Here is a 25,407-nt window from a genome sequence, read left to right as displayed (position 1 = left end):
TCATAACATTTTATCAACATGTTATATTTCTAATAAGAATGTCTCAGGGTACATGTCAAGAACACACTACCCAATAAACTACTACAGTTCAAATTTCTTGAGGATGTTTCGTCGTTTGGTAAACTCGTCACTTTTCTTGGCACTGAGATCACCTGATAACATCCGACCAAGACGCTCAATTTCTGTCTTGACAAAATCATTTCCTTTATCCACAACCTTCTTCATCACCTTGACGTAGTAACTGGCAAAACTGCACAAGACAAAACATCATTTATTTATTTTAAACAGAACAAAACATGATACAGGATGGTTCACACATTATAACCCTATGATGTACATGCCATGTGTGATTACATTAACCAAATAATATGACATTGCCTGGTGTCTGAGTCATAATATCATGAACCACGATAGTGGGTTCATAATAGGGATCGCCCATGTTTTTTGCAAAAATCCTAATACCGTATAGTAAAAAACTTTGACGAATTTGGCAAATAGCGTTCAATTCGCCAAAGTTTTTTTCGCCGATCATTTTAAATTATCACATAAGCACATTGAGTAACTATAACTTAAGATGAAGATTAGCTCGTACCACCACGCCATAAAGATTGAGCTGACTGGAGATCTTTCTAGGAATTTGTCCCACTGTTGTAACGGCCACTCCTTGAAATGGGATAGAAAATACGACTGGCTTACTGGCATGTCAGCTAGTTCATCGTCTCGAGATGGATTTGGCCAAATACTTTGATATACGTGATAACCTCTGCTACTGGAGGTCACTGCAGGAAAAGTAAATACGGTCGCTTCTTGCATCGCAAGAGATAGCGAAGTGCGCCTTTGCTACCACGTCGTTAGATCGGTAGCTACAAAAGCCGGTACTACTACAACAACAACGCTAGCTACCTATACACTTACTACACTACTTAACTGATGAGTTGACAACTTGTCATTATCCTTACGTACTGTACAGCAAAAAAATTGGCAGTAAAAACTTTGGTGAATATTATTTCAATCGCCAAAGTTTTTTCCGTCAATTTTTTCAACAGAGGGGTTTCTTCACACTTTTTTACCGCCAAAGTTTTTTACTATACGGTAGAATGCGCACCTAAAAACCACCTTGAAAAGCATCCTTCAACTCAAAACAACCTTCTGGTGGTTCTTTGCAATGAGTATAGGTCCACTAGTAAGTATCAAGTGAAAAGGAAACAGTATGTGTATTTCAGACAAAACTGAAATTTTCCAGTTTGTTCATATTATTATAATTCTTATTCTAGGACCGCGTCACGTACAATCAAGTACATACACCAACGTGACAGCCCCCTGGTGAGGCTATTAGGTGGTGAAGGCATTATCCCCAAATCATCTCAATATGTCACAGTAGTGACAGATACAACACAATAGTGGCATCGTAACTAAAGGCCACCAGTAGCTAAGTGCCAGTACATCATTGGTGTGGTAATGGCACAGTGATGTGTACAAAGTATATGTATACAAAACATACAGGAGAGAACTATACATTATTGCAGTATTGTATGCAGCAATACATTATAGGCAACATCACCAGATAAAATTATTAGCCAATATACAGCACTGTATATCAACATCAACTAGAGCTAAGTAAGGTTCATCAGTGATGTAGCAATGGCACAGTGACAGGTGACACACTATAGTTATGCATACACAACTTTCAGGAGATAGCTACACAATGCTGTAGGAGTATGCAAGCCAGATGAACCAGATAAAGGAAGACACTGAGCCAAGCCAGCCAGAGCCTAGTAGCTACGCCAGGTGAAGGCAAAAAAGATTAAGCACGTATTGAATTGCCTGACACCAACACAAAGGAAGTTCGCCATGCCAGCTGCACAAGACAAAATTGTTTACTTGTATTTTATATGTAACTGTATTGTAAATAGCGTGGCATATGTTTTAATGTAATGTTTATTTACGTGAATGAATCCACTGGCTTGCTATTTTCATAGATACTATACAGTAAGGCTATAGTAGCTATCTATGCTATTTTGGATACTTGAGATGTTACAAACATAAAAACTTACTTGTAATCTTCTTGTTTACACAAGTGGCTTCTGGCTCTCCTGCACGGGCATCGCTAATCTTTTCCTTCGCGCAATCTGAAAATAATTAAGCAATTAAGGGTGTGGTACTGGGCGTTATATAGAATTACACGTATGGTCAAGTCATCAGCACGAACAGGAGCGACGATTATACGTTTGTGCCTTCATTCACAGGCGAATCTATCCCCGGTTAGTTCATGTCTCTAGACCTCGTAGTTTTCTCAAACATTAATTATTAATTAATTATTTATTTATGACGTAATTTTAACCGCGTTTCGTATTATTCTTAGTACTTGGTTGTATAAATATAATATTATTATTATTCTTTCACAGGCATAGCGAAGTTTACAAGGAGAATCCTGGGATAAAAAGTAGCAAGGCTTGCTGAATGGATCATTGTGCGTGTCCATGACCTATTTTTGATTTCATTTTCGGATGGAAACAGCCCAAACCGGGCCATAACGCTCGAGAAGCCATACAAAATTGCACTCGAAGTTAAGTTTTTTGGTGTGCACTGCTTGTGGCTAATAGAATCTGTCTTTATTAAACTCAGTATAGGCCAGGAAGCTTAATCTGGGCTGATGACTTTGTTCCAAGGTGGTTTTTTCGTTCCGTGATTATTGTACGTGGGCGGGTTATCCAGATTCAATACTATACTAGAGCAGTCATGTAAATACTCTAATAATGCAGTCAAGTGTTTAATAACAATCCTTGCACTGAATTTGACAGCTATTAAAGGAACCAGTAATGTAAATTGTAGCTCATATTGGGAGACTCTCAGTCTGTATGCACATTGCAATTTGATCAGTTTCATGTGTGTACTGAAACGTTGACAGTGAAACTATGTAGAATGCAAATTACACTATTCACAACAGTCTTCATTATCAATAAAAGAAACCTCATAATCCATTACTGAATTAATAAAAAAGTACACAAACTAGATGAATTAAAAATTGGAAGTTTTAAAATGGGAATAGGGATCGCTGAAATAAGCCACCAAACAAGAAGGGATCGCTGGGGTGGTAATGTAAACCACAAATCCCTATTTTGACTCACTTCAAAATGACAGAGCATGTAACTAAAGATTTATGACAGAGAGTCAAAATAGGGATTTGTGGTTTACATTACCACCCAAGTGATCCCTTCTTGTTTGGTGGCTTTTTTCAGCGATCCCTATTCCCATTTTAAAATTTCCAATTTTTTATTCATCTAGTGGATAATGGATAACATAGTACTTGCTTCTTAGCTAGGAAGGCCATCTATTGGCTGAAAGAAGGTTTGTGAGGGTTCTGGGACACACATGGATACACTACCAATTCACACAATACTTGGTATTGATATTGAGGTGTTGGGGTTGAACTATGAGATCATGTGATGTTTGATGATCAAATTCCTATAACACAATTCAAGTCTACCTGTTGTCCAGTGACTCAGCCGTCTTCTCTGCTTCACTAATAACATTTTCTCGACCATCCTAAATGGATAAACAATAAGTAGTCGCTTGTCTCTTTAATAAAGGGGCAGCTAGACCACCTCATTATATGACCATGACAAGTAGGTCCCAAACATAGCTAAGGTGTATGACCTCATTAATAAGACAACTTGGCCATGTTAAGTTTCTCAACTAGCCTATTATACAAATCATTGGCTCACTTCTTCACTCTTAAACTTCTCCACAAAGTTCTGCATGTCATCTACTAGTCCAGCCTGTGGGGGAGACAACATGGTAAGGTGTAATGGTTGACAGTTGTTCTGTAACCTTGGCGCTGAGCTTCCCTCCAGCTACCCTATCTGTACCACATTTCTCATTGAGGTATTTGATGAAGTCATCTAAGCTACGACCACCTGAATACTAGACACAGGGATATTAGCACTACCTGAATACTAGACACACAAAGGTACTTACATCAACCCCATCCTTGTTGTCTTTAGGGAAGAACTTGATGGTAGGGTAGCCACTAACACCATATCTGTACCATGTTATCATATATGACATGTTATTACATCATGACACACCCACCTTGTTGCTAGGTCCCTGTTACCATCAGCATCCACCCTAGCAACCACACAGCTTGGCTCATCCTTGTATGTCTGTCCCAACTGCTCGTAAACTGGAGCCAGCTTCTTACAGTGACCACACCCTACAAGGTACCTCATTAAGGTATGCCATAGGGGGTCATACCCTAACATGGGGCATAGAACTCCACTAGTACATCCTTGTCAGCATCCATGACAATACTATCAAAGTTCCCAACATCAAGATCGGTCACATCACTCGGAGGTTTGTTGATTCTTCCACGACCACCAGTTTTTTCATTGATGTACTTGATAATATCATCAGCTGTTCGGCCTCCAGAATAACTAGCGGAATATAAACACCCACAATCAAAAGTGTCCATACTGTATAGCAAGTCTTACTCTTCTGGGTCAGTGCTTCCTTTAGGGAAGAACTTCAGTGTGGGAAATCCTTTAACACCAAATCTGCTGCCTAAGTCTCTCTGGCCATCTGCATCAACTTTAGCAACAAGGACATCGTCAACATTTTCAAATGCTTTCCCGACTTCTTCGTAAGCTGGAGCCAAGTTCTTGCAGTGGCCACACCCTAATAATTAACAGCACAGGCTCTAGTAGTTTAACACAAGCTAGCAGTCACTTACAAGGCGCGTAGAACTCCACGAATGCTGCCTTGTCTCCGTTAACGTACTAAAGTATTGGAGTACACACGTTATTCATGGTTAGCACTAACAATACTTCACCTGGTCAAAGTTGGAGCTGTCTAGGTCGACCACCTCACTGTTTCCCGCCCAGTACAAGGCGAATAGTACACATAACGTGAACAATCCCTTCATGATGAGTGCTTGCGGTACACGTGCTTCTACTTTAGACGCCTATAGTGGGTGAAATTATTTAGAGGGGCCTAACTTGTACGTAAATTTAAAATTGTTCTGATATGATCTAAAGATCTTTTACTGTAATTTTAATACCAATCTAGCCATAAGGCGTTGGACTGTTGTAATTGGCGCGGCTATGCTGCATGTTAGGTTATGTACAACAAGCGCCTGCGCTTGATACTAGTTCTGGATTAATAAATCATAGATCCTTAGGATCTAGGATATTATATTACTTAACAGACACTACTGAGTTTCTACAATGGTACAAAAGACGTGTCCGCGGTATTTGGAGCCGGTGAGGTGGCTAGTTTGTATGTTGTGTATTTTCTTTGCCGTGTGTCCAAGCAGTCCACTCCTTGTCACTCTACAGGGCATTGGACAATTACACAAGGACAGTAATGATTATTTATTAATGCTTTACAGCACAAGTGCTGAAAGTCTGTAGGACACCTGGTCCTACAGCCTGCTCAAAGACTTTAGTTACTTAAGGTGTGTTTGAAAAGTTGGAGAAAGGAGAAAAAAAATCTATGACTGGACCTAGGTAGCCTCGAACCTGCAGCCATCCGATTTACGCTCAAACGCTTACAGGAGTCTACAATTACAAATACTTCGTTTTCTATGATTGCAATTGTGATTATGATTATAAATTTCTCAAGTAATCTGATTACTATCATGATTACGTTGTATGTACCTGACACGTACATGATTATATACTTTCTGTAAGAGATGTTGGACATGTGATTATGAGTTCTGTAAGGGTAGAGAGTGAACCAGTTGCCATAGTGAAGAAGATCCCAAGTGAGTTGTAGAGTATGAAGATATTGTAACAACAAGGTCATAAAGCGGCCACTGTTCTCTCTTTGTAAACTGTAGCTACATGTAATGATTGCAAGTAACAGTATTAATTCACTGACAGGCCTTTATCTAGGGGCAGTTCTACTTTCTAAGAGAATTCACTAGTGCACCACAACGTGCAGTCAAATATTCTAATATAACAGTCAGTTATTCTGTATACTGTAATTACTGAAGGTCAGTAAAGTATTATCACTTGACATATTGGCTTCCAAATCCTTAGCATGCAAGTCAGATGCCAGCCTACTCCACATCAAAATACTTTTCAAGAGCCTAAATTCTGTATATAGATCTTTCCCGTGTGAAGTCATCTTACAGTTATGTGGCATGACATGTCATATAGGAAGTGTGTGTCTGTGTGTGTTATGTTGGTAGGACATTACTACCCAGTCAACAACTGACCTCTATCCTGAATCCTCCTCAGGTACTTTTACATGTTGCTATGACCAAAGTGTGAACATGTTTCCCATATATAGCAACAGCCTGCAGCATTCCGAGGGGTCAGTATAGTAAACAAGAAATGTACAGTTTGTTCCCAGCCAGTAAGTGTGTTGATCATTAAACATCACATAATCACAAACCTTCTTTCAGCCACCCGAACACAATACATGACTTTACTAGCTTAGAAAGTACTACATTATCCATACTTATTGTGAATGTGACAAAGTGTTTCAGGTGCTTTCCTCCTTTGACCCTCAAACAGAGAAACCTCCACAAAGAGGCTCCATACATTGCTACCTCTGAGTGAAGAATACCTCCTTATTGTAATTCCTTGTCCCGAAGTGTTTGCTTTACAGATGTCCTACCTGTTTGTCACAAGCTTATGACATGTAACCAGCCTCCTCTGGGTGTGGCGAGGAGCTGAAATTGATCACACATCATAACTCTTTGATGTGTGATTTCACTACCAAATATGGTACCAAGTGTTAAGAGTTGTCTATTAGCACATATTACATGGGATAATAATACTATACAATTTGGTATTGATCTGAGGTGGCAATGTTGACATTTCTTCAAGATCACAAGATAACGATAACATATGACCAACCTCTTCTGGGTATGTGGCAACCATTTTATCTTCTTATAGTCACCAATTGCTTGTAAAAGATGTCGATTTTGTGGAGAAGAGTCCAAGAAGAAGGCAGACACGTACTCGTACAAAACAGTGAGATCACCGAGCCAACAATAAAGAGACTAAGTGAGTTAGTAGATGTGATTGTGGTATTTCATTTCTCACCATGCAGTAAGGAGTGATGTCACAGGAACACAAGGAACAAAGAGCAGTGGACGAGGAAGAGCCTAAGAGGTAACCCAACAAGTTTATGGTTGTGGCTCCTTTGACGCATGCCTAGACTGGATGTTGCTGGGGATCAAGTCACCACTGGGTCTGGGATTTTTTTCTGCATTCTTCACATTTCAGTTACATGTTTCAGACTCCCTGTATTGACAGGCTTTAGCCTTCTCACAGGTCCCTAGTGGGATAGCATTCACAGGTTATATCACACAGGAGTAGAATGTCTTAGTTATTGACACCAGTCTGAGATGAAGCAGAGGAAAAGTGTTAAAAATTATTAAGATATTCTACAACTCCAAGTAAAAGACTGTCAGTGCTTTGGTGTACACATATGGCTTCACATTCAGCTTGTATAAGCACATTTGGTGTTTTACACCTTACTGGACAATATGGTAGTCATTACCCTTATTACCAGTAAGTATAGATAAACTAGCACTTGCTTCTTAGCTAGGAAAGTAATGTGTTGTGTTGGGTGGCTCTATGAGGGTTCTGGGACACATGTGATCAACCAATCACAATTAAGGTGTCTCTGGACACTTTGGGGGGTGTCCACATTAACAGGTTCCAGTGTAATATTCTAAATGTATTACCACATTATCTATTAGTCCCCAGAGTTACCAGTACACAGAACAAAGTCTCGTCCATGGCTGTACAGTGTTGAGGAAGATGATGCTGGACAATGAAGTTAAATTAAGACACTGAGAAGAAATACCAACTTCTAATTATACAATAGCAAGATAGCTCCTTCCTTGTAACACAAAGAATGACTATTTCCCTCACATGTGTATCTAGTTAATCAATGTGTTTGTCACATGTTCAGAAGTAACTGGTTAATTTAGATCACAATAATATCCTCACAATAGCTAAGCAAATGGATGGAATTTTGGTTTTTAAGTAAATTAATTTTAGATGTGTCACTCAGCTAGTTACTAACTTCTTATCATGTATAACTTCTAACTTGGTCAATTAAAAGTTTGAGACCGGTAAGGCAAACTTCAGCTACATTTAGCCACCAATGGTAACAAAAATTGTTTTTTTAAAAGTGGTGGATATGATGGTTTCGACCATCACAGGATCCTCCACAAGCTAGCTGTTGGTAATGGACATGTTGTAGAGATACTGTATGAAGTCCTCTGGATAGGCCTGCCATCATACATGGGCAAGTGTTTTCTTGAGAATAAATTGATATTCCCTAATAGAGCAGTCAGTGTAATTGAGAACTGGGATTGATTGCACAAAGCTCCTTAGATTGATACCCTCTAATATAACATTCACTTTTTCCTCCTTTCTCCAACTTTTCAAACACACTATGTAGCTAAATCTTTGAGCAGGCTGTAGGACCAGACCTTCAGCACTTGTGCTGTAAAGCATTAATAAATAAATTTAAAAATAAGTTATGCACACACAATAGGTGAAGTATTAAAATTTTAATTGATCAAATATTTCAACATCTATACCACAAGATCAATACCCACACTAATATTAAGCATTTACTCTTCCATTCAACCCCGATCTCACCCTCAAATTTGCATATAACCAGTAACTTTGTTGGGGTGGTCCACTACTCCAATTGTAACCCATGACAACAAGATGTATTAGTTTTATATTCCACAAAATATTAATATCACAATGGATGTCACAACTAACATACAGTACTGCCTATAGTTGCAGAATGTTGTGGAATTATAATGAAGGATAATTGTTAGAGTTGTCTATCAACAAAGTATCCCATCACTATAGCAACTAACATTATTAGCACGACCAACATTGAGTTTGGTGACGATGATGATGATTGGGGACCACCTCCTCTGTGTTGCCATTGGTAACGCTGTCTTGTTGTCCCTCCTTATTCTCAACTAGTTTAAATCAGACTATATAGAGTAATTAATCATAGCATTACCATAGTAACAACTACCATAGCAACCATGTAAACAAATAAGGAAAAATCAGAGGAAAAAATACCAAGAGGTTGGATATGCCTGCAGATCATAGCGAATATTTAGATTATGGCACGTATAGTATAATAGGGATTTGTGGTTTACATTACCACCCCAGCGATCCCTTCTTGTTTTGTGGCTTTTTTCAGCGATCCCTATTCCCATTTTAAAATTTCCAATTTTTAATTCATCTTATTATTCATAATATTATTATCATTATTCTTTCACAGGCATAGTGAAGTTTACAAGGAGAATCCTGGGATAAAAAGTAGCAAGGCTTGCTGAATGGATCATTGTGTGTGTCCATGACCTATTTTTGATTTCGTTTTCAGATGGAAACAGCCCAAACCAGGCCATTTCTTCTTGCCAAAACGCCATAACGCTCGAGAAGCCATACAAGATCGCACTCAAAGTTAGGTTTTTTGGTGTGCGCTACTTGTAGCTAATAGAATCCGTCTTTATTAAACTCAGTATAGGCCAGGAATCTTAACCTGGGCTGATAACTTTGTTGCAAGGTGGTTTTTTTTGCTCTGTAATTATTGTACGTGGGCGGGTTATCCAGATTAAATAGAGCAGTCACTTAAATACTCTAATAATGCAGTCAAGTATATAACTACAATCCTTGCACTGAATTTGACAGCTATTAAAGGCACCAGTAATGTAAATTGTAGCTCATATTGGGAGACTCTCAGTCTGTATGCACATTGCAATTTGATCAGTTTCATGTGTGTACTGAAATGTTGACGGTGTTACTATGCAGAATTACACTATTCACAACAGTCTTCATTATCAATAAAAGAAACCTCATAATCCATTACTGGATTAATAAAAAAGTACACAAACTAGATGAATTAAAAATTGGAAATTTTAAAATGGGAATAGGGATCGCTGAAAAAAGCCACAAAACAAGAAGGGCTTTTTTCAGCGATCCTTATTCCCATTTTAAAAATTTCCAATTTTTAATTCATCTAGTATAATAAGCCACACAACTGGCCTCAATTAATACTGAGATAAGACATTTATTATGTGTGGCATTTTAGGCACCTTTCTGCTTCATAACTCCTCAGTGCTCTCTCAGTCCTCAAGCAATGCAATCTATGCTCTCTTCGCAGGATAAATAGACTCTTTAACACTGCTTGAATTAAGACAGTGAATATCAGACAGAGCCAGCTGCTAAGGGCTATTGAAGCCACGCAGCTAGGTAGTAGATGTTTCTCCATCAGCTTGACTTACTGCTCTCTCTCACTCATCTGGTACAAGCAGTAGATGGCTCAAAGCTATTCTTCAAGTCTCCCTTGCTCTGGCTATTCCTGGTCCTGAGTTTGTTGTTGGCCTCCGTTTGTGGCTCGGAATCCCTCTATTTCCACTTTCCCCATTATGTGTGTGTCTTACTTCGATTGACCAATTTGGTGACCATCTTCTAGAATGTTCTCATGGTCCTATGAGAATTCATCGCCATGATGCTCTAGTTGACATTGTTTGTCATCCAGAGTCACTCAGGAGTTTTGAAGGAACAACGTGTTTCTTATGAAGATAATTCTCGCCCAGGTGATGTGTACCACCCTGACTTTCAGCATGGTCGTCCAGCTTATTTTGATGTGTCTGTTTGTAGCACTACCCAGCCTTCTCACATTTCTTTTTCTTCTTCTTGTGCTGGGGTAGCTGCTGCAGCAGGTGAGTTAGCCAAGGACCAGAGACATCAAGATGCTGTAGAGGAGGCAGGGTGTGACATCAAGATGCTGTAGAGGAGGCAGGGTGTGACTTTGTCCCACTTGTTGTAGAAACTTTTGGTTTTTGGTTACCATTTGCGCTTCAGACCCTTCGTACCATCGCTGAACGCACCACAGCCAGAAGTGGTGCATCAACCAAACAGGCTCATAAACATTTGTTACAACTTTCAGTTTCTTTATGGACGAACAATGCCCATATGATTTTACGGAACTGGGCTTTGCAGTGTGAGGACTCTGATTTTCCTTTCCCCAAACCCCTGTTGTAATTAATTGTGTTTGTAGTTTAGTTGTAGAGTAATTTGTATTGTAACTGTATTATAAAAGATAAAAAATTAAATAAATAAATTAAAAAAAATTAATCTAAACCCGGAAAAGCTATACCAAAACCTCAGCTCTGATCACTGTGGCTGATCCTGACGCCAAGTCGTGCTGCAGTTCGTCCGTCATTGTATCGTAGGTAGTACACCTCTGTGTCTGACACCGACACCAACTGCGAACTGATGTGCTTGCGCCTGCGCAGGAGCTTACTTGCTAGCCGCCGTTTGTTCATTACTGATGAGTGGCGGGCGCGTATAATCAGGACACAGAACACCTGCATAATCTGGCCCCGATCTGGACACTTGGTAATGGTCCCAAAGTATCCCATAGCATGTACAAATCAGGGCACTTTAGGTCAGTTCCAAGGTTTAAGTACACTAAGCGCCTGCGCGTGATACTAGAGTTTCTACGTTCCACCTCTGATTCTACAATGGTACAAAAGACGTGTCCACAGTGTTTTGAGCCGGTGAGTTGTAGAGTTTGTATGTAGTGTATCTTGTTTGTGTCACCAAATAGCCCAGTAAGTGTTAACGAGTTGTGTACATACCACAGTTGTTGATATTTGTCAAGTCTTGATATTTGTATCTATGGCTCTAGACCTTATCCCATAATCGTTGATACTAGGACACAGAATTTGTATTCTTGTATCCATGGTATCACAGAGTCACTCTATGGTTGTATTACGCATGTCAGAGATGATGTGTCATGAAAACGAGACCGTTTTTGGCAACCATAATATTTGAGTCATCCAGAAGTGATCTCAATAATCAATTGGTCCTGGTACTTTAGTGCTACCCTGATTATAAATCGCATTCCCATTTTACAGTTTTGTCACACATGCAATATAGACATAGTTGTACCTTTATACAAACTGGATTAGTGATAACATTCAGGACAGCTTGCAAGTAGTATTCTCATTGTCAGCAACTTTTTTACAAAAAGTAAAATCTATTCCGGTGACTGTGTAATATATATAATGTAATCTGTGCTTAGGAAGTGGTGGTGGGTTTGGAGCTTTGTAATGGTTTCCTGACAATTTGTTACAAGTAACACAGCGTCTCAAAATACTTCTCACATGTTGTCTGGCAGACGGTAGCCAATAACTTTGCCTGAAATATGTTACAGTACTATTTGTGCCACAGTGAAAATGCCTACATTTTTACAAAGCCATATATGCACCATGCAATTTTTAAACAATGCAGTTCACCTACACAACTACATGTGGTGAAGTATTCAGCTAGGGTTACTGTTAGGTTCATAGTTCACTAGCGTGCTGAGGTGTTAGTGGACATGTAGTGTCACAATTGTTCAATTGTAGATCTGAGAACAATGGATATATTATTTTAACCGATGAGTATGGTGTGTGTAAATGAATAAATCAACTAGCAAATTGGCTGTTGGTAATAAACTATAATTGTTTAGTTTCTCCACACATTCAGCTAGCTATAAACCAGTTATGTGGATCATTTGAGTAGTAAGCAGGAAAAGAATTACTAGGTGATGAATATATCTGACCACATTATTATTCTATTAGAGTATCCTGGAGTAGGCTGGCATATCATCTCATCCTAGCAGTCAGACTAGTTAGTGATCAGTGTCTACTCACTACAATACACTTGCTCTAAAACAGTGGGAGGAGCCCAAGCTATGCCTCAATATGTTCACGTGGACCTAAACATACATAATCCATTATATTTCACCATGACCATGGCCTTTGGGTATAAAAGTTGGTCCAGGGCCTTAATGTTGTGTATACATACTATGTATATGATTATTATATGGTTATTGTTATTTAGTCCCCAATTGCTTGTAAGAGATGTCGGACATGTGATCATGAGTTCCGTAAGAGGGCAGAGAGTGAACCAGTTGCCGTAGTGAAGAAGGTGCCAAGTAAGTTATAAAAGTATTATAGTGACCAGCTCGTAACTTCTCTCTCATAACTCTTTCTTATATACTAGTGTGGACAAGCCAGTATCCAGAGGCAATTTAGACAAATAACTCCTTTTTTCTTAGAAAAATGTCCACAATTGATTTGTAAGTTGATCTTGATATTTCTTTAACATCTTACTACAAGGGGTGGTGGGAAGGAGTGCTGGTAACCTGGGGGGGGATTAACACAAAATCATTGGTGCGCTGTGTACAATACTCTAATAGAGCAGTCAGTTATTATATGTACATAGTTACTATTAGTAGTGGAACACCATATTGGTCTCTTGAAATTTTCATAGTGTGGCAGCCAGAGCATGTTTCCAGATCACCCTGGTATTATCGTGCTTCAACTTCAGACACACCTGTGTCATACCAAAAACACCTTTCCTAATATAGGCTTGACAGAAGTCAGCGAACCGTTGTGAGTTGATGTTGATGAATTATGATGACATCACTATTAGAGCCTATTATATAATGGATTAATGAAAGTAGTGTGTCACTGTCACTGTAGGGAAGCCATTACTATCAGTCAGTCAACAACCAAGTGTTTGTACTCCTACCCTGAACCCTCCTGAGGTACTTCATCATGTTGTTATGACTGAGGTGTAAACATGTCTTCCGTAGCAACAGCCAACATTCCGAGGGGTCAGTATAGTAAACAAGAAATGTACAGCTTGTTCCCAGCCAGTAAGTGTGTCAGAAGAGTGATCATCAATCATCAAATAATCTCATAGTCCAACACCTCAATATCAATACCAAGTATTCTAATGTGTGAATTGGTAGTGTATCCATGTGTGTCCCAGAACCCTCACAAACCTTCTTACAGCCACCCCAACACAATACAAGACTTTCCTAGCTAAGAAGCAAGTACTACATTATCCATACTTCTGAATGGTACAAAAGGTGTTGACAGTTTCAACAACACTAGTCATGTATTGGCAATACAGGACAAACATTTTGGTCCTAACAGGTCTAGGCTCCACCTCTGAGGACAACCTTTTTGTTGTAGTGAACTACCAGTCCCAACGTGTCCATTATAATTATAGAGAAGTGTCTAAGTTTATGACATTTGTGACTAACTGGTCACAACAGTGTGATGTGTCATTACACTACCACCAGGTGTTAAGTGTTGTCTATTAGCTAAAAGAGTGTTGAGAAGGTTTGTAAGGGCCCTGGGGCACATACATGTGACATCAAGAGTTTATATATTGTATATTATAAACTCTTGGTGACATGTATATACAATTTGTACATGCTCTATAGAATAGTCAGTATTAATCTGAGGTGTCAATGTTAACATTTCTTTGAGATCACAAGATGAATGGTGACCTCTTCTGGGTGTGCTAACTATACAGCGACCATTTTATCGTCTTACAGTCACCAATTGCTTGTAAGAGATGTCGATTTTGTGGAGAAGAGTTCAAGAAGAAGGCAGACATGTATTCATATAGAACAGTGAGATCACCTGAGCCAACAGCAAAGAGAACAAGTGAGTTAGTAGATGTGATTTTGGTATTTCATTTCTCACAACACAAGGAGTGACATCACAAGAACATAAAGAACAAAAAGAAGTGGATAAAGATGAGGTAATAGAGCTTTACAGTACAATAGCACTGTGATGAAACATGGCCACACAAATGATTAATTCTAGTGCTACTGACATCCCAAATTTGACCATCTGACCAGCTTGTTTTGAATACTACCCCACTAGGGGGACCTGTAAATACTACCCCACTAGGGGGACCTGTAAATACTACCCCACTAGGGGACCTGTAAATACTACCCCACTAGTGGGACCTGTAAATACTACCCCACTAGTGGGACCTGTAAATACTACCCCACTAGGGGGACCTGTAAATACTACCCCACTAGGGGGGACCTGTAAATACTACCCCACTAGTGGGACCTGTAAATACTACCCCACTAGTGGGACCTGTAAATACTACCCCACTAGTGGGACCTGTAAATACTACCCCACTAGGGGGACCTGTAAATACTACCCCACTAGGGGGACCTGTAAATACTACCCCACTAGTGGGACCTGTAAATACTACCCCACTAGGGGGACCTGTAAACACTACCCCACTAGTGGGACCTGTAAATACTACCCCACTAGTGGGACCTGTAAATACTACCCCACTAGTGGGACCTGTAAATACTACCCCACTAGTGGGACCTGTAAATACTACCCCACTAGTGGGACCTGTAAATACTACCCCACTAGTGGGACCTGTAAATACTACCCCACTAGTGGGACCTGTAAATACTACCCCACTAGGGGGACCTGTAAATACTACCCCACTAGGGGGACCTGTAAATACTACCCCACTAGTGGGACCTGTAAATACTACCCCACTAGGGGGACCTGTAAATACTACCCCACTAGGGGGACCTGTAAATACTACCCCACTAGGGGGACCTGTAAATACTACCCCACTAGGGGGACTTGTAAATACTACCCCACTAGGGGGACCTGTAAATACTACCCCACTAGTGGGACCTGTAAATACAGGGAGTCATTTGATGTACACTTACAACTGCTCACCAGTGGTGGATCCAGGGTTTTTAAAAGGTGTTTCTGAAAATTGATAGTTGAATAATAATTCGTTGTTGTAGCTAATAATAGGACATTTCTCCAGATTTTAGCAACTTGAGATTAGATTTTAGGTTACTTTTGGTTAACAATCACAATAAATTCAATGGTTTAAATACTATAGTTGTGACTTAAACTGTTATTTTGACTGCTCTATTAGAGTATTTCAATGTAGTAGGTGATGAAAAGTGGTATATAAAGTGGTAGTCAAATAAAATTGCATGCATGCTACTGAAATTGGTATATAGTTATGCTATAACAAATTGTAACAATAAACAATAATGAAGCTAGCTGGAGTGCTACTGATAGGCACCAGCCTATTATGCTTTTAATTTAGCCTATTATGCTATGTTGCAGTGCTAAAAAATTTGCCTATTATGCTCAAAAGTTTTGCCACAGTTCCCATGTTTTCTTACTTTGTAATGGATAATGATAAAGTTTGGCTTATGAATAACTGGTTAAATGTAAAAAAGTACTTGTGCATTAAGAATTTGGCTACATTGTAAACTATAAAAACAGTGGTGCTAAATAACTGCATATTAGTGGCATCAAATGTTCTATTATTGTAAGTCAACCTTTTTCAGTTTTTATGTGGCATGCATTTTTGCTTACAGTATGACAATTATTCTGCCTATTATGCTAGCATTATGCTTGATGCTTTCAGGAACCTATTATGCTCTAAATTATGCCAGCATAATAGGCTGGTGCCTAGCTACTGAGCTAAATTTAAAAGGGGTTTCTGTTGAAACCACAGAAACCTCCCTAGATCTGCCACTGTCCACATTAACAAGTTCCAGTTTAATATTCTAAATGTGTTACTGTGTTATCTGTTAGTCCCCAGAGTTACCAGTACACAGAACAAAGTCTCGTCCATGGCTGTACAGTGCTGAAGAAGATGATGCTGAACATGAAGTTAAACTAGAAGTATTGTACACTGAGAAGAAGGAACAACTATCTTATATCCTACAGGGAATCAATAGCAAGATTGCTCCTTCCTTGTAAACATCAGTTACAGCTCTCCTCACATGTAATGTAAATAATAACTGATCTATTTTTACTTGTCACCGGTCCAATTGTTGGTGTGAATTTTGTGTGAAGGTGATTGCTCTAGAACGTATAATTTCTGCCAATATTCTAAATGGCAGTGTGATAGCCTCTTGCCCAGACCCCACCCACTGTGTTGAGTAGGGTCCTACATCATTTTTCTTCAGACGCTTTTAATTCAGCTACAGTGCAACTAGAGTCCTGACAAAGATGGCCAATTGGAACCATGGATACAAATGTATCAACAATATGGCGGCAGTCCCAAAAACATACGGCAAGTCACCAGACCCTACTCAATACAGTGGGTGGGGTCTGGGCAGTGTGGATGAATGAACTTTTACATTTACAGTTGTTGATATTTAGAGCCCACCAAGGCAGGTTCTATTGTAGCCACATTCAGTGGTACCAAAAAAATCATTTGGTGAAGAAGGCCAGGTGACCGGTATTTTAAGGCATCTAGAACCTCTTAAACCATGGGAGGATTAGCTTACAACAATGTGTACACCTGTTGAGTAGTTATTCCTACTGTACAAGGTCCCCCTCTAGTCTGCCCCTTCTCAAAAAGTAAGGGTCTGGTGAAATACAGATACTAAAACCCAGATCCAGCGGTAACCAATTAATGCATACCAATGTTCACAGACATCGCCTTGGCAACGCAATGCTTTTGTAAGGCAGTCATCTGATAATGCTTTTGTAAGGCAGTCATCTGATGTAAGAAGCAGTTGTGTACACTGTCAAATTGAATTCCTTTTGAAGTGATTTGATATTTCCAGGAGTGGGTGGCACCATAGTCCCCCCTCCTGAGAAAAAATTAACATGCTGTACCACAAACTACAACAATAAAATTCTTCAGTAATAATATTCAACACCAACCTTAGTCATGGTGCACTTTATTTGGATTGTTGACCACTCCCCCCTCATAACCATGATAATAAGTTATAATTCATATTCCACAAAATATTAATATCACAAAGGACGGCACAACTAACATACAATACTACCTATAAACTGTTTGCCGTCATCAAATGTTGTGCAATTATAATGAAATAGTCTAGTTAGAGTAGTCTACCAACGAAGTACCCCATCACTAGAGCAACTAATATTATTAGCACGACCAACATCAAGTTTGGTGACGATGATGATTGGGGACCACCTCCTCTCTGTGTTGCTGTTGGTGATTGTGTTGCCGTTGGCAATGCCGTCTTGTCGTCCCTCCTCATTCTCAACTGGTTTAAATCAGACTAGAGTAACCATAGCATTACCATAGTAACAACTACCATAGCAACCACATAAAATATGTGCACTAATAACTACATCATTTTGTACACATGGGTTGTGTGTTTGGTGTAGTAATTTAGTGTTCTCCAATGACATACTTTTAGTTGATTGTTCTCACCACTCAGTCTGTCAATCTCATTTTGTTGCGATCGTGTCCTCTACACAACATATGACAATTACACACTACCCCCTGTAAGCGCCACAGTCATTGGATAGTCCCCAGGGTGTAAGGCTGTTCTGTACACTTTGCGACTATTCTAATGTGATTTGAACAGCTGCTAATAATTTCATGTAATTTAAAGTGCTATATTTTCCAAAACAGTTTTAAAGAATTCCATTAAATTCCATCGTTATGTTGTCACGTACAGTCAATACACCAAGCATACAAAAGTTGTTTGTGGTTCAATATTTTTATCTGACAAAGCTCAGGTAGTCATAAAGACTAAAGCTCAGAGTTCCTGTCTGGAAATCACTAACAGCCTTATCAGGTCCCGGCCGGCCGGGGACTAGCACAATTATCATGGCCTCGCTGGGGGATCACATGGGATCACATGATTGCAGCACTTACAGCCTCCAACTGAGCTCGGTCAAAATCCGTCTCCTACGAGAACAGGTAGTGTTAGTAATATGTCGTGAAGCTGGTCTAGCCTGGCTTATTTGCGTAAAGGTGAAATGTTGATCCCGTATCAGTTCTAGTATAGAAATCTGTGCTAGTCAGTAGCCACTTGAAATATAACGATGACATTAACTAGTCGCGTAACGAAATGCATGAATTAACAATCTTGAGAATACAGTGACAAGAAGTAATGTGATGTGGCTAATGCCAAATGCACGGCTTGATCCTTATATTAAATATACCTCTGTATTAATCACGTGATAACACAATTTCAATTATCAACAAATAACATTATAATATAGTGATACTAATAGTATTCAACGTGCTACAAGTTCAGATGATTTCAGTGCTCCAGAACTGATATGAGGTCTATAGTTCCTTTTGTGTGAAAAGGAAGATGGAGTATGGACCCCGAACAGCATTTTATTACATACAAAAGTGTGTCGGTTGCTAAGGAGTACTTAAGTCATTAATTTATGGCTAAATAGCTTCTTAATTAGGAGGTTAATTGTGGTTATACAACCCGTATATGGTCAAGTATGGTATCAGCAATGTGAGGATCAGTCTATGGTGGACACTACTCTCTAAGGAGACATTAGAAAATAATAAGATTTTGGTACCATCAGGTTTGGCTCTATACACCGTATTAGAGCAAAATTCTTGATCCCATAGTTACCATACACACACACCCTATGGTCTATACACACACGTACGCACGCACTACTACTACTACTACTACTACTACTACTACTACTACTACACACCATCAGAAACTATTACATGACATTTCTGCACAAACAACATTGGGATAGTTGTACACTACTCAAATTGTGGAGTCTAGTGCAGGAAAATCCTCATTAGGGGAGGACTAGTGACCCTCAGGTGAGGGCAACTAGTTCCACTTGAAACTTTACCCAGATCATGAACAGTTAACATTTGCTTCTCCAGTTTGCACCAGGTACCCCCCCCCCCCTTCCCCCCCACAGTATGTACTCACATCTTGTGCTGTAGTACTAGTCACTGAAGCAGATGGAGTGTTCCCAGCATTAGTTTGAGACAGATCCTCTATAGTGGACATCATGACATCATCCTAATGGATCACATGATCTCAACACCTCCAGTGACATCATCACAACACACCCACCTGTTTGGGAGTTGATGGCTGAACTACTGGAACATCATCAGTTGGTTTGATCTGTAAGAGACGTCAAGCATGTACTGTAATTGATAAGGCAACATGCTATACTATTCATTGCCCTCTGTGTGCGTGCAGTGTAGTGTTTGTGCAGGTTTGTGCACAAAATGGCTCCCACACCATATGGCTTCTGTTCTAGTTCAGTTTTGTGGCTAATACACTTCAAATTTGGTCCAATCGTATATTACTGGTGGACCAGTAGATGTCAAGAGTGAGCCATTTTGGCTAAAAAAAAGTAAATACTATCAAAAAGTCTTATTGTCAGGACCTGTATTTAACAACTCATAATTCCACTTGTTAATGAGGTGAATAGTAGCAATTCTACACTGTACCACATGTCAGTAGTAACTCCCTAGTGTGGGGTGGTAAGGGTGCAGGTTGACTAATGTGTATAATATAATTAATGAATTAAGTGCCCAGTGTAATTAAGGTGTGTGTTGGGAAGGTTTGTGAGAGTTCTGTAACCGACTTCAACATTTCACTCCTAGTAAAGTGTAAGGGTTGGAGTTTGGGGGCCATGAAGATTCTTCTCTCTATCTCTACCCACAACTCACATCATTGGAACACATATATTTCAATAGTTGTTTATGTGAAATAGTAATTTGAAATGTGTAGAAGGGTCTTTGGACCCGGGGACCCACAGGTATCTCTAATTCTTCTTATACACTTCACAATATTCTATGCTTGTACTAGGTACCCCTGCAAGTAGTCTTGTGTGGCCAATTGACTTTTCCCCCACCACAGTGTCTCACACAATGTTTCTAAACCAATTAGAAATTATAAGCACCTCTGAAAAAGTGTCTGAAGCTGACTGCATTAATAGGCCACTTGCCTGCTGCACGATGAACATATTAGTCTATTATGTCACCTAGCTACTAAAGTTTAAAAACATTGGGGAAATAGTGACTACTAGCTAAGTTAGTTTCAGTCCAGCAGCTCAACAACCACGCTTTGTACATCGCGGTACATTTGCACAATATTTCTAAACTTTAGAGCTAGGTGACATAATAGACTAGTATGTTCATTGTGCAGCAGGTAAGTGGCCTATTAATGCAGTCAGCTTCAAACACTCTTTCAGAGGTGCTTCATTGGTTTGAACGACACCATGACAGGGAAAAAGTGGAATGGCCACACAAGACTGCTTGCAGGGGTACCTAGTACAAGTATAGAATATTGTGAAGTGTATAAAGAGGAGTTAGGTCCCCGGGTCCACATTTTTACCTACTTCATTGTTTCCCAGTTATTTATGCTATTTGTTATTCAACAACAATTCTAATGTTAAGGTGTAGTAGCAGTAAAGATCCAACATAACAGTCAAGGTGGGGGAAATGAGCAAGTAGAATGATCCACTTATCTGTGCCAGAACTTAAACCACTTCCCTTTAATGCCATCTTGTTGTAGTGGCTGAATTGGACCAAATATAGCTACCATTAATGGCAACAAACACAAACAATTAGTGGAATATCCTTGTTATCATGGGGCTAACATGTCACTAGATGATACTCTTGGTTCACTACTGGTTATTTTCTCTTGCAGCCTGTAGTAGTTGTAGCAAGAGTTAATAATAAGATAGGAGAGTGTCTAATGCTGTATAGGCTTGTAATAGATGATTGCGCAGAAGTTAAACGGCTTCCTTTCCGTGTAACGTATAGGCTTCTAGTATTTGTTCGTTTCCTTACCGCAATTAGTTTAGCTGCACCGTGATGAATCCTCGAGAATATTCAAAGACTGAACTAAACACTGAGCTGTATGTACAGGGAACAGTGCTCCTTCAATTGAAGAATGCTTAAAAGGTAGGGTAACATGGCGACGCAGTGAAAATTCGAAGCGATACTCCACCTTTGGTTCAGTGTTTATTGGTTTCTCAGACGCTCTCCCCCAGAGTTATCTTCGAGGTTAACAGCCATACTTCTTTATGCAACAGAGCGATGCTCTTCGTGGTGAACTTGAACATCGAGTTGAACGTACGCCCTTGTGTCTGGGATAGCCTTTGTGGTTAAATGCGAAATATACTAGCCAGTCTGTACGTTACGCAGAAAAGAAGCTGTTTAACTTCTGCGCAATCATATATTACAGGACTATATGGTGTTAGACACTCTCCTCTCTTATTATTAACTCTTGGTTGTAGGGTTTAAAATTCCAGTGAAAATTGAATTCATCTTCCCCTACCAGACATTGTTTGGTTACACACAATCACACATGACAATACCGGAGGAAACTTTTAATGGATTACGATCACTTTGAGGGGGGAAATTTTTGCTTCTTCAGAATCTTCTCATGTTTACACAATACTCAAGAAAGAGAGGCCATTTTAATCAAGCTGTAAATTTTGAGAGGGAAATTTTCACTAATATGTAAATCTGAAAAAATTGCAAAAAGCTTTTCCCTCGAAAACCCAATAATACCGCAAATTATGATATGTGACTACCCTCCACCACACACACACACACACACACACACACACACACACACACACACACACACACACACACACACACACACACACACACACACACACACACACACACACACACACACACACACACACACACACACACACACACACACACACACACACACACACACACACACACACACACACACACACACACACACACACACACACACACACACACACACACACACACACACACACACACACACACACACACACACACACTTACTGTAGAGTTATCATCACTGCCTTCTTCAAACACACACCTCAACTTTGAGTCCATTAACTCATCTTTCTTGACACTCTTCCACTACAAGTAACATAACAAACATGATGGGCAAGAAATGGAGTACAGTTATACTACATACTCATTAATAGGGATACCAACAACATTTATTATTATTATTATTATTATTAGCACTTTACAGTGACCAGCACTTACTTGGTTAAATGCTACAGTGTTTAGTACAAAAATTTATGTGACAACTATTCAGACTATACCACTACTTGATGCTTGAAACTAGTGTTTACGATGTTATTTTCAAAACTGATTGTGGCACTACTCAAGTGTAGCTACTATTAAAGGTGCAGCGTTAACCAAGGAAATGATATGGCATGATCAAAGTACACCTTAGCTGTGTTTGGGACCTAAAAAGTGCCCACTATAATGAGGTGGTCTTCTTAAAAAAGTGACATTTCACTGTACATATGAGAAGATATCAAACTGGAAAAATGACTGCAACAGCTTTTCAAAGCTACAATGTAACTCGTCACCTTTACAGAGAAGATGGATTACCCTATTGGTTAACATTCTTGTTGTAGACATTATCCCTTCCCACTGCCCACGATCATGTAATGAAGGTATGTAGACCCCACGGCACAAAACAGGGTGCTGGATAAAAGCCACCAGATGCAGTGGTGCAGCCATAAGTTTGCCTCAGAGGAGGTTGGAAGCATGCACATCAGCCCAATGGTTTTGTATTGAAAAGTGTAGTGGGCCTCCTTGGGTGCTGAAATACCTCCCGATTGATGAAATACGACAAGTACATAGCATTGACACAACGAGCCCCGTTAAGCCCCACTGAATTGGTTAGTTTTTTAAACTTGGGCTATGTACAAATCACACTAGATCTCGTGCCAGGCCAAGGATGCAGTAAATGACTTTGTTGACGAGCTAGAAAGATAGAGAGAGGAGTCCCACTCAAGTATGAATAAACACCCAAGAAGTCATCCTATGCAGCGTACTTCACTAGAACTGCAACTATAGTAGCGTGCGCCCTAGTCAGGGATCACATGAGACTAGAAAGATGAAGAAGGCTTCCAGACGAATGATACAAACAATGGACCACCACCAAGAAAGTTAGAAATGAGTATCATGGCCACCATTCAATGTTGCTACCCTCCTTCACCCCACCTTACAATCTCAAAAATGTAATTAACATGAAAAATTTCGTAATATGCTTCCAACCTCCTCAGACTTTGCCTGGTGTGGCTATTAATAGATACTGAGTAGCTAAACTATGACAGAGCAATGTGAAGTGTATGAATTACAGTGAAAGGTACCCAAGGGGGCTGCTATACAAGCCTATATTACTATTAGGATGGCTGTTGTAGCTAGCATGACACTTGCAACACCAACACCTCAACTGAACACACACATATTTTCATATCACTAGAATTCTTTTAATAATACTCTGTGGTCCAAAGTGTCAGGGTAGAAATTACACATCTCCCTCCCTCCCTCCCTCCCTCCCATGCACACACAGAGTGAAACTTTCTACCTATAGAATAACCTTCCTCTTCCCACCCTGACCGCCTCTTTGAAGGGTCTGAAGAAACACAAATCCCATAGCAGAAATCCATGCGCCACCCAATCAATGACATTCACACCTCAGTAACACAATACTTTTATTCAAATTGGAGAGCCATCATCTGAGGTAACTACAGACCCAGTATACCAGGCACACACCCACAGCCGGCAGAAGCACTGGGGCAAGCGGCACTGGACTATCTCTCCTTCTGAAGTTATGTAACACTTTGGTGAAGACAGGAAAAAGTAACCAATTAGAAGCAGGCCACTAGGTGGCCAAGGAGGGTGGACAATAATGAGGGGCCTGGAAGCTGGTCACGTTCAGTAGTGCATAAAATGCTGCGTGCAAAGGGTATTCCTTTTTGTTGGCTTGAAAGACAGATCCTGGCCATCCTGTACACAAACACAGACACACACGTACACAAACATACAAACACACACGATAGTACAGATAAAAACTTACTATCTCTTCTAGTTTAACTTCTCCCACTGGTGGATACATCGACTGCACCATGAACTTGTGTTTACTCTTATCAACATTAGTTATATCAAGGGGCTGTAGCATCACTACAACATGTAGTACAAGATAGTGAAATACTAACTAGTTGCTTAGTTCACAATAACATCAAACAGATACTGGCTCACAACATGAGATTAAATTAAGGTCACTACCTGAGACAGTCTGTGATTGCTTTGGTTCCAGGAGGCCGCTGTTGGGCCGCACGCAGTACTGCCTGGGTGCTGTTGTCTTCACTTTAAAACATACCCGCTCATTACTCGGGTTGGTGATCTTTAAATAAGAGGTTACGACTTCTTTAAAAGGTCCTGCAATAATTTAGTTAACACGGCAGCTCCTTCATGACGACAAGTACCTTTAAAGCGTAGTTCTTGAGGAGGTTCTAACGTCAATACTTGTTCTGGCTTAACCCCCATTGTCCTAACTCATCACCCGTGCGTGTTTGATGGCTCTGCGCTTTAAAAAGAAACAGATGCGTTACATAGTGATGTAGCTTGGAGTCACATATTAATTGATATAGTAACAAAAGGCTGCTATAATAATCCAATTGTAGCCGTACAACACATTCTGATACCTTTTGTATCAATCTAACCTTTTACTCGGAAGACATTTACAAGATCGCGTGAGCAATATCACGTGATGTGGTGGCAAGTTTTAAATCTCGTTTTAAACGCAACGTCACGATCAAGCGAGCGATCAAGCTCGAACTTCAACTGCGTGGCCAGATCCGGAAGACTACCCAATGATAAAGATGTAAAATGTTTTAGTCAAGCATAGACATATTAGAGGTTATACCATAGATAGTAGACGCCCCTACCGTATGGGGTGTCTACCATCTATGGTCATACTGAGCCAGACATGCTAAGATGTGTGTTA

General features: G+C 39.8%; 3 protein-coding genes and 1 long non-coding RNA gene across 16 annotated transcripts; 2 read left to right on the top strand and 2 right to left on the bottom strand.

Annotated features, from left to right (window-relative positions):
- On the bottom strand, positions 1-4,990 carry LOC136264691 (uncharacterized). The gene is made up of 10 exons (XM_066059470.1): positions 4,829-4,990; positions 4,730-4,775; positions 4,491-4,674; positions 4,261-4,433; positions 4,093-4,213; positions 3,979-4,042; positions 3,832-3,924; positions 3,726-3,779; positions 3,488-3,546; positions 1-250 (listed from the first exon to the last, which is right to left on the bottom strand). The coding sequence occupies exons 1-10, from the start codon at positions 4,919-4,921 to the stop codon at positions 82-84; spliced, it is 1,056 nt and encodes a 351-aa protein (XP_065915542.1). The 5' UTR covers positions 4,922-4,990; the 3' UTR covers positions 1-81.
- LOC136264694 (uncharacterized) lies at positions 4,821-7,947 on the top strand. Of its 9 annotated transcripts, none has more exons than XR_010705283.1 (6): positions 4,828-5,761; positions 6,191-6,239; positions 6,292-6,357; positions 6,407-7,013; positions 7,060-7,121; positions 7,715-7,947. It is a non-coding gene; the product is annotated as an uncharacterized lncRNA (long non-coding RNA). The 9 variants fall into 9 exon arrangements; XR_010705279.1 differs by having other exon boundaries at positions 4,831-6,239; positions 6,407-6,444; positions 6,491-7,013; XR_010705282.1 differs by having other exon boundaries at positions 4,973-5,761; positions 6,903-7,013.
- Positions 7,948-11,140: 3,193 nt separating this feature from the next.
- LOC136263823 (uncharacterized) lies at positions 11,141-16,702 on the top strand. 2 transcript variants are annotated; one of them, XM_066058447.1, is made up of 8 exons: positions 11,141-11,399; positions 11,449-11,560; positions 12,891-12,984; positions 13,535-13,599; positions 13,648-13,710; positions 14,401-14,512; positions 14,560-14,609; positions 16,451-16,702. In XM_066058447.1, the coding sequence occupies exons 2-8, from the start codon at positions 11,525-11,527 to the stop codon at positions 16,616-16,618; spliced, it is 588 nt and encodes a 195-aa protein (XP_065914519.1). In that variant the 5' UTR covers positions 11,141-11,399; positions 11,449-11,524; the 3' UTR covers positions 16,619-16,702. The 2 variants fall into 2 exon arrangements, with proteins under 2 accessions (XP_065914519.1, XP_065914518.1); XM_066058446.1 differs by having other exon boundaries at positions 11,141-11,560.
- Positions 16,703-17,589: 887 nt separating this feature from the next.
- LOC136262722 (vesicle-associated membrane protein-associated protein B/C-like) lies at positions 17,590-25,255 on the bottom strand. 4 transcript variants are annotated; one of them, XM_066057097.1, is made up of 10 exons: positions 25,124-25,255; positions 24,887-24,987; positions 24,687-24,839; positions 24,478-24,581; positions 22,434-22,514; positions 19,699-19,749; positions 19,552-19,644; positions 18,507-18,539; positions 18,037-18,096; positions 17,590-17,901 (listed from the first exon to the last, which is right to left on the bottom strand). In XM_066057097.1, the coding sequence occupies exons 2-10, from the start codon at positions 24,945-24,947 to the stop codon at positions 17,716-17,718; spliced, it is 822 nt and encodes a 273-aa protein (XP_065913169.1). In that variant the 5' UTR covers positions 24,948-24,987; positions 25,124-25,255; the 3' UTR covers positions 17,590-17,715. The 4 variants fall into 4 exon arrangements, with proteins under 4 accessions (XP_065913169.1, XP_065913168.1, XP_065913170.1 ...); XM_066057096.1 differs by having other exon boundaries at positions 25,106-25,204; XM_066057098.1 differs by lacking the exon at positions 18,507-18,539 and having other exon boundaries at positions 25,106-25,204.
- Between the last annotated feature and the right edge of the window lie 152 nt (positions 25,256-25,407).

Source organism: Dysidea avara, chromosome 8 (genome assembly GCF_963678975.1).
Source record: "Dysidea avara chromosome 8, odDysAvar1.4, whole genome shotgun sequence".
Lineage (NCBI taxonomy): Eukaryota > Metazoa > Porifera > Demospongiae > Dictyoceratida > Dysideidae > Dysidea > Dysidea avara.
Note: the sequence above shows the minus strand (reverse complement) of the source record. Positions and strands in the feature narration are given on the sequence as shown.

What these genes read in the sequence shown, in the direction of transcription:
- LOC136262722 (XM_066057097.1), bottom strand. Translation starts at nt 24,947, where the DNA reads ATGGGGGTTAAGCCAGAACAAGTATTGACGTTAGAACCTCCTCAAGAA. An exon ending in AAGTTAAACTAGAAGAGATA is followed by an intron (nt 22,515 to 24,477) that starts GTAAGTTTTTAT and finishes TGTTACTTGTAG; the next exon opens with TGGAAGAGTGTCAAGAAAGA. An exon ending in CTAGTACTACAGCACAAGAT is followed by an intron (nt 18,540 to 19,551) that starts GTGAGTACATAC and finishes CTGTTCTCGTAG; the next exon opens with GAGACGGATTTTGACCGAGC.
- LOC136263823 (XM_066058446.1), top strand. Translation starts at nt 11,426, where the DNA reads ATGTACAAATCAGGGCACTTTAGGTCAGTTCCAAGGTTTAAGTACACT. An exon ending in CTACCCTGAACCCTCCTGAG is followed by an intron (nt 13,600 to 13,647) that starts GTACTTCATCAT and finishes TGTCTTCCGTAG; the next exon opens with CAACAGCCAACATTCCGAGG. An exon ending in AAGAAGTGGATAAAGATGAG is followed by an intron (nt 14,610 to 16,450) that starts GTAATAGAGCTT and finishes GTTATCTGTTAG; the next exon opens with TCCCCAGAGTTACCAGTACA.
- LOC136264691 (XM_066059470.1), bottom strand. Translation starts at nt 4,921, where the DNA reads ATGAAGGGATTGTTCACGTTATGTGTACTATTCGCCTTGTACTGGGCG. An exon ending in CGTGGAGTTCTACGCGCCTT is followed by an intron (nt 4,675 to 4,729) that starts GTAAGTGACTGC and finishes GTTAATTATTAG; the next exon opens with GGTGTGGCCACTGCAAGAAC. An exon ending in AACAGGGACCTAGCAACAAG is followed by an intron (nt 4,043 to 4,092) that starts GTGGGTGTGTCA and finishes AACATGGTACAG; the next exon opens with ATATGGTGTTAGTGGCTACC.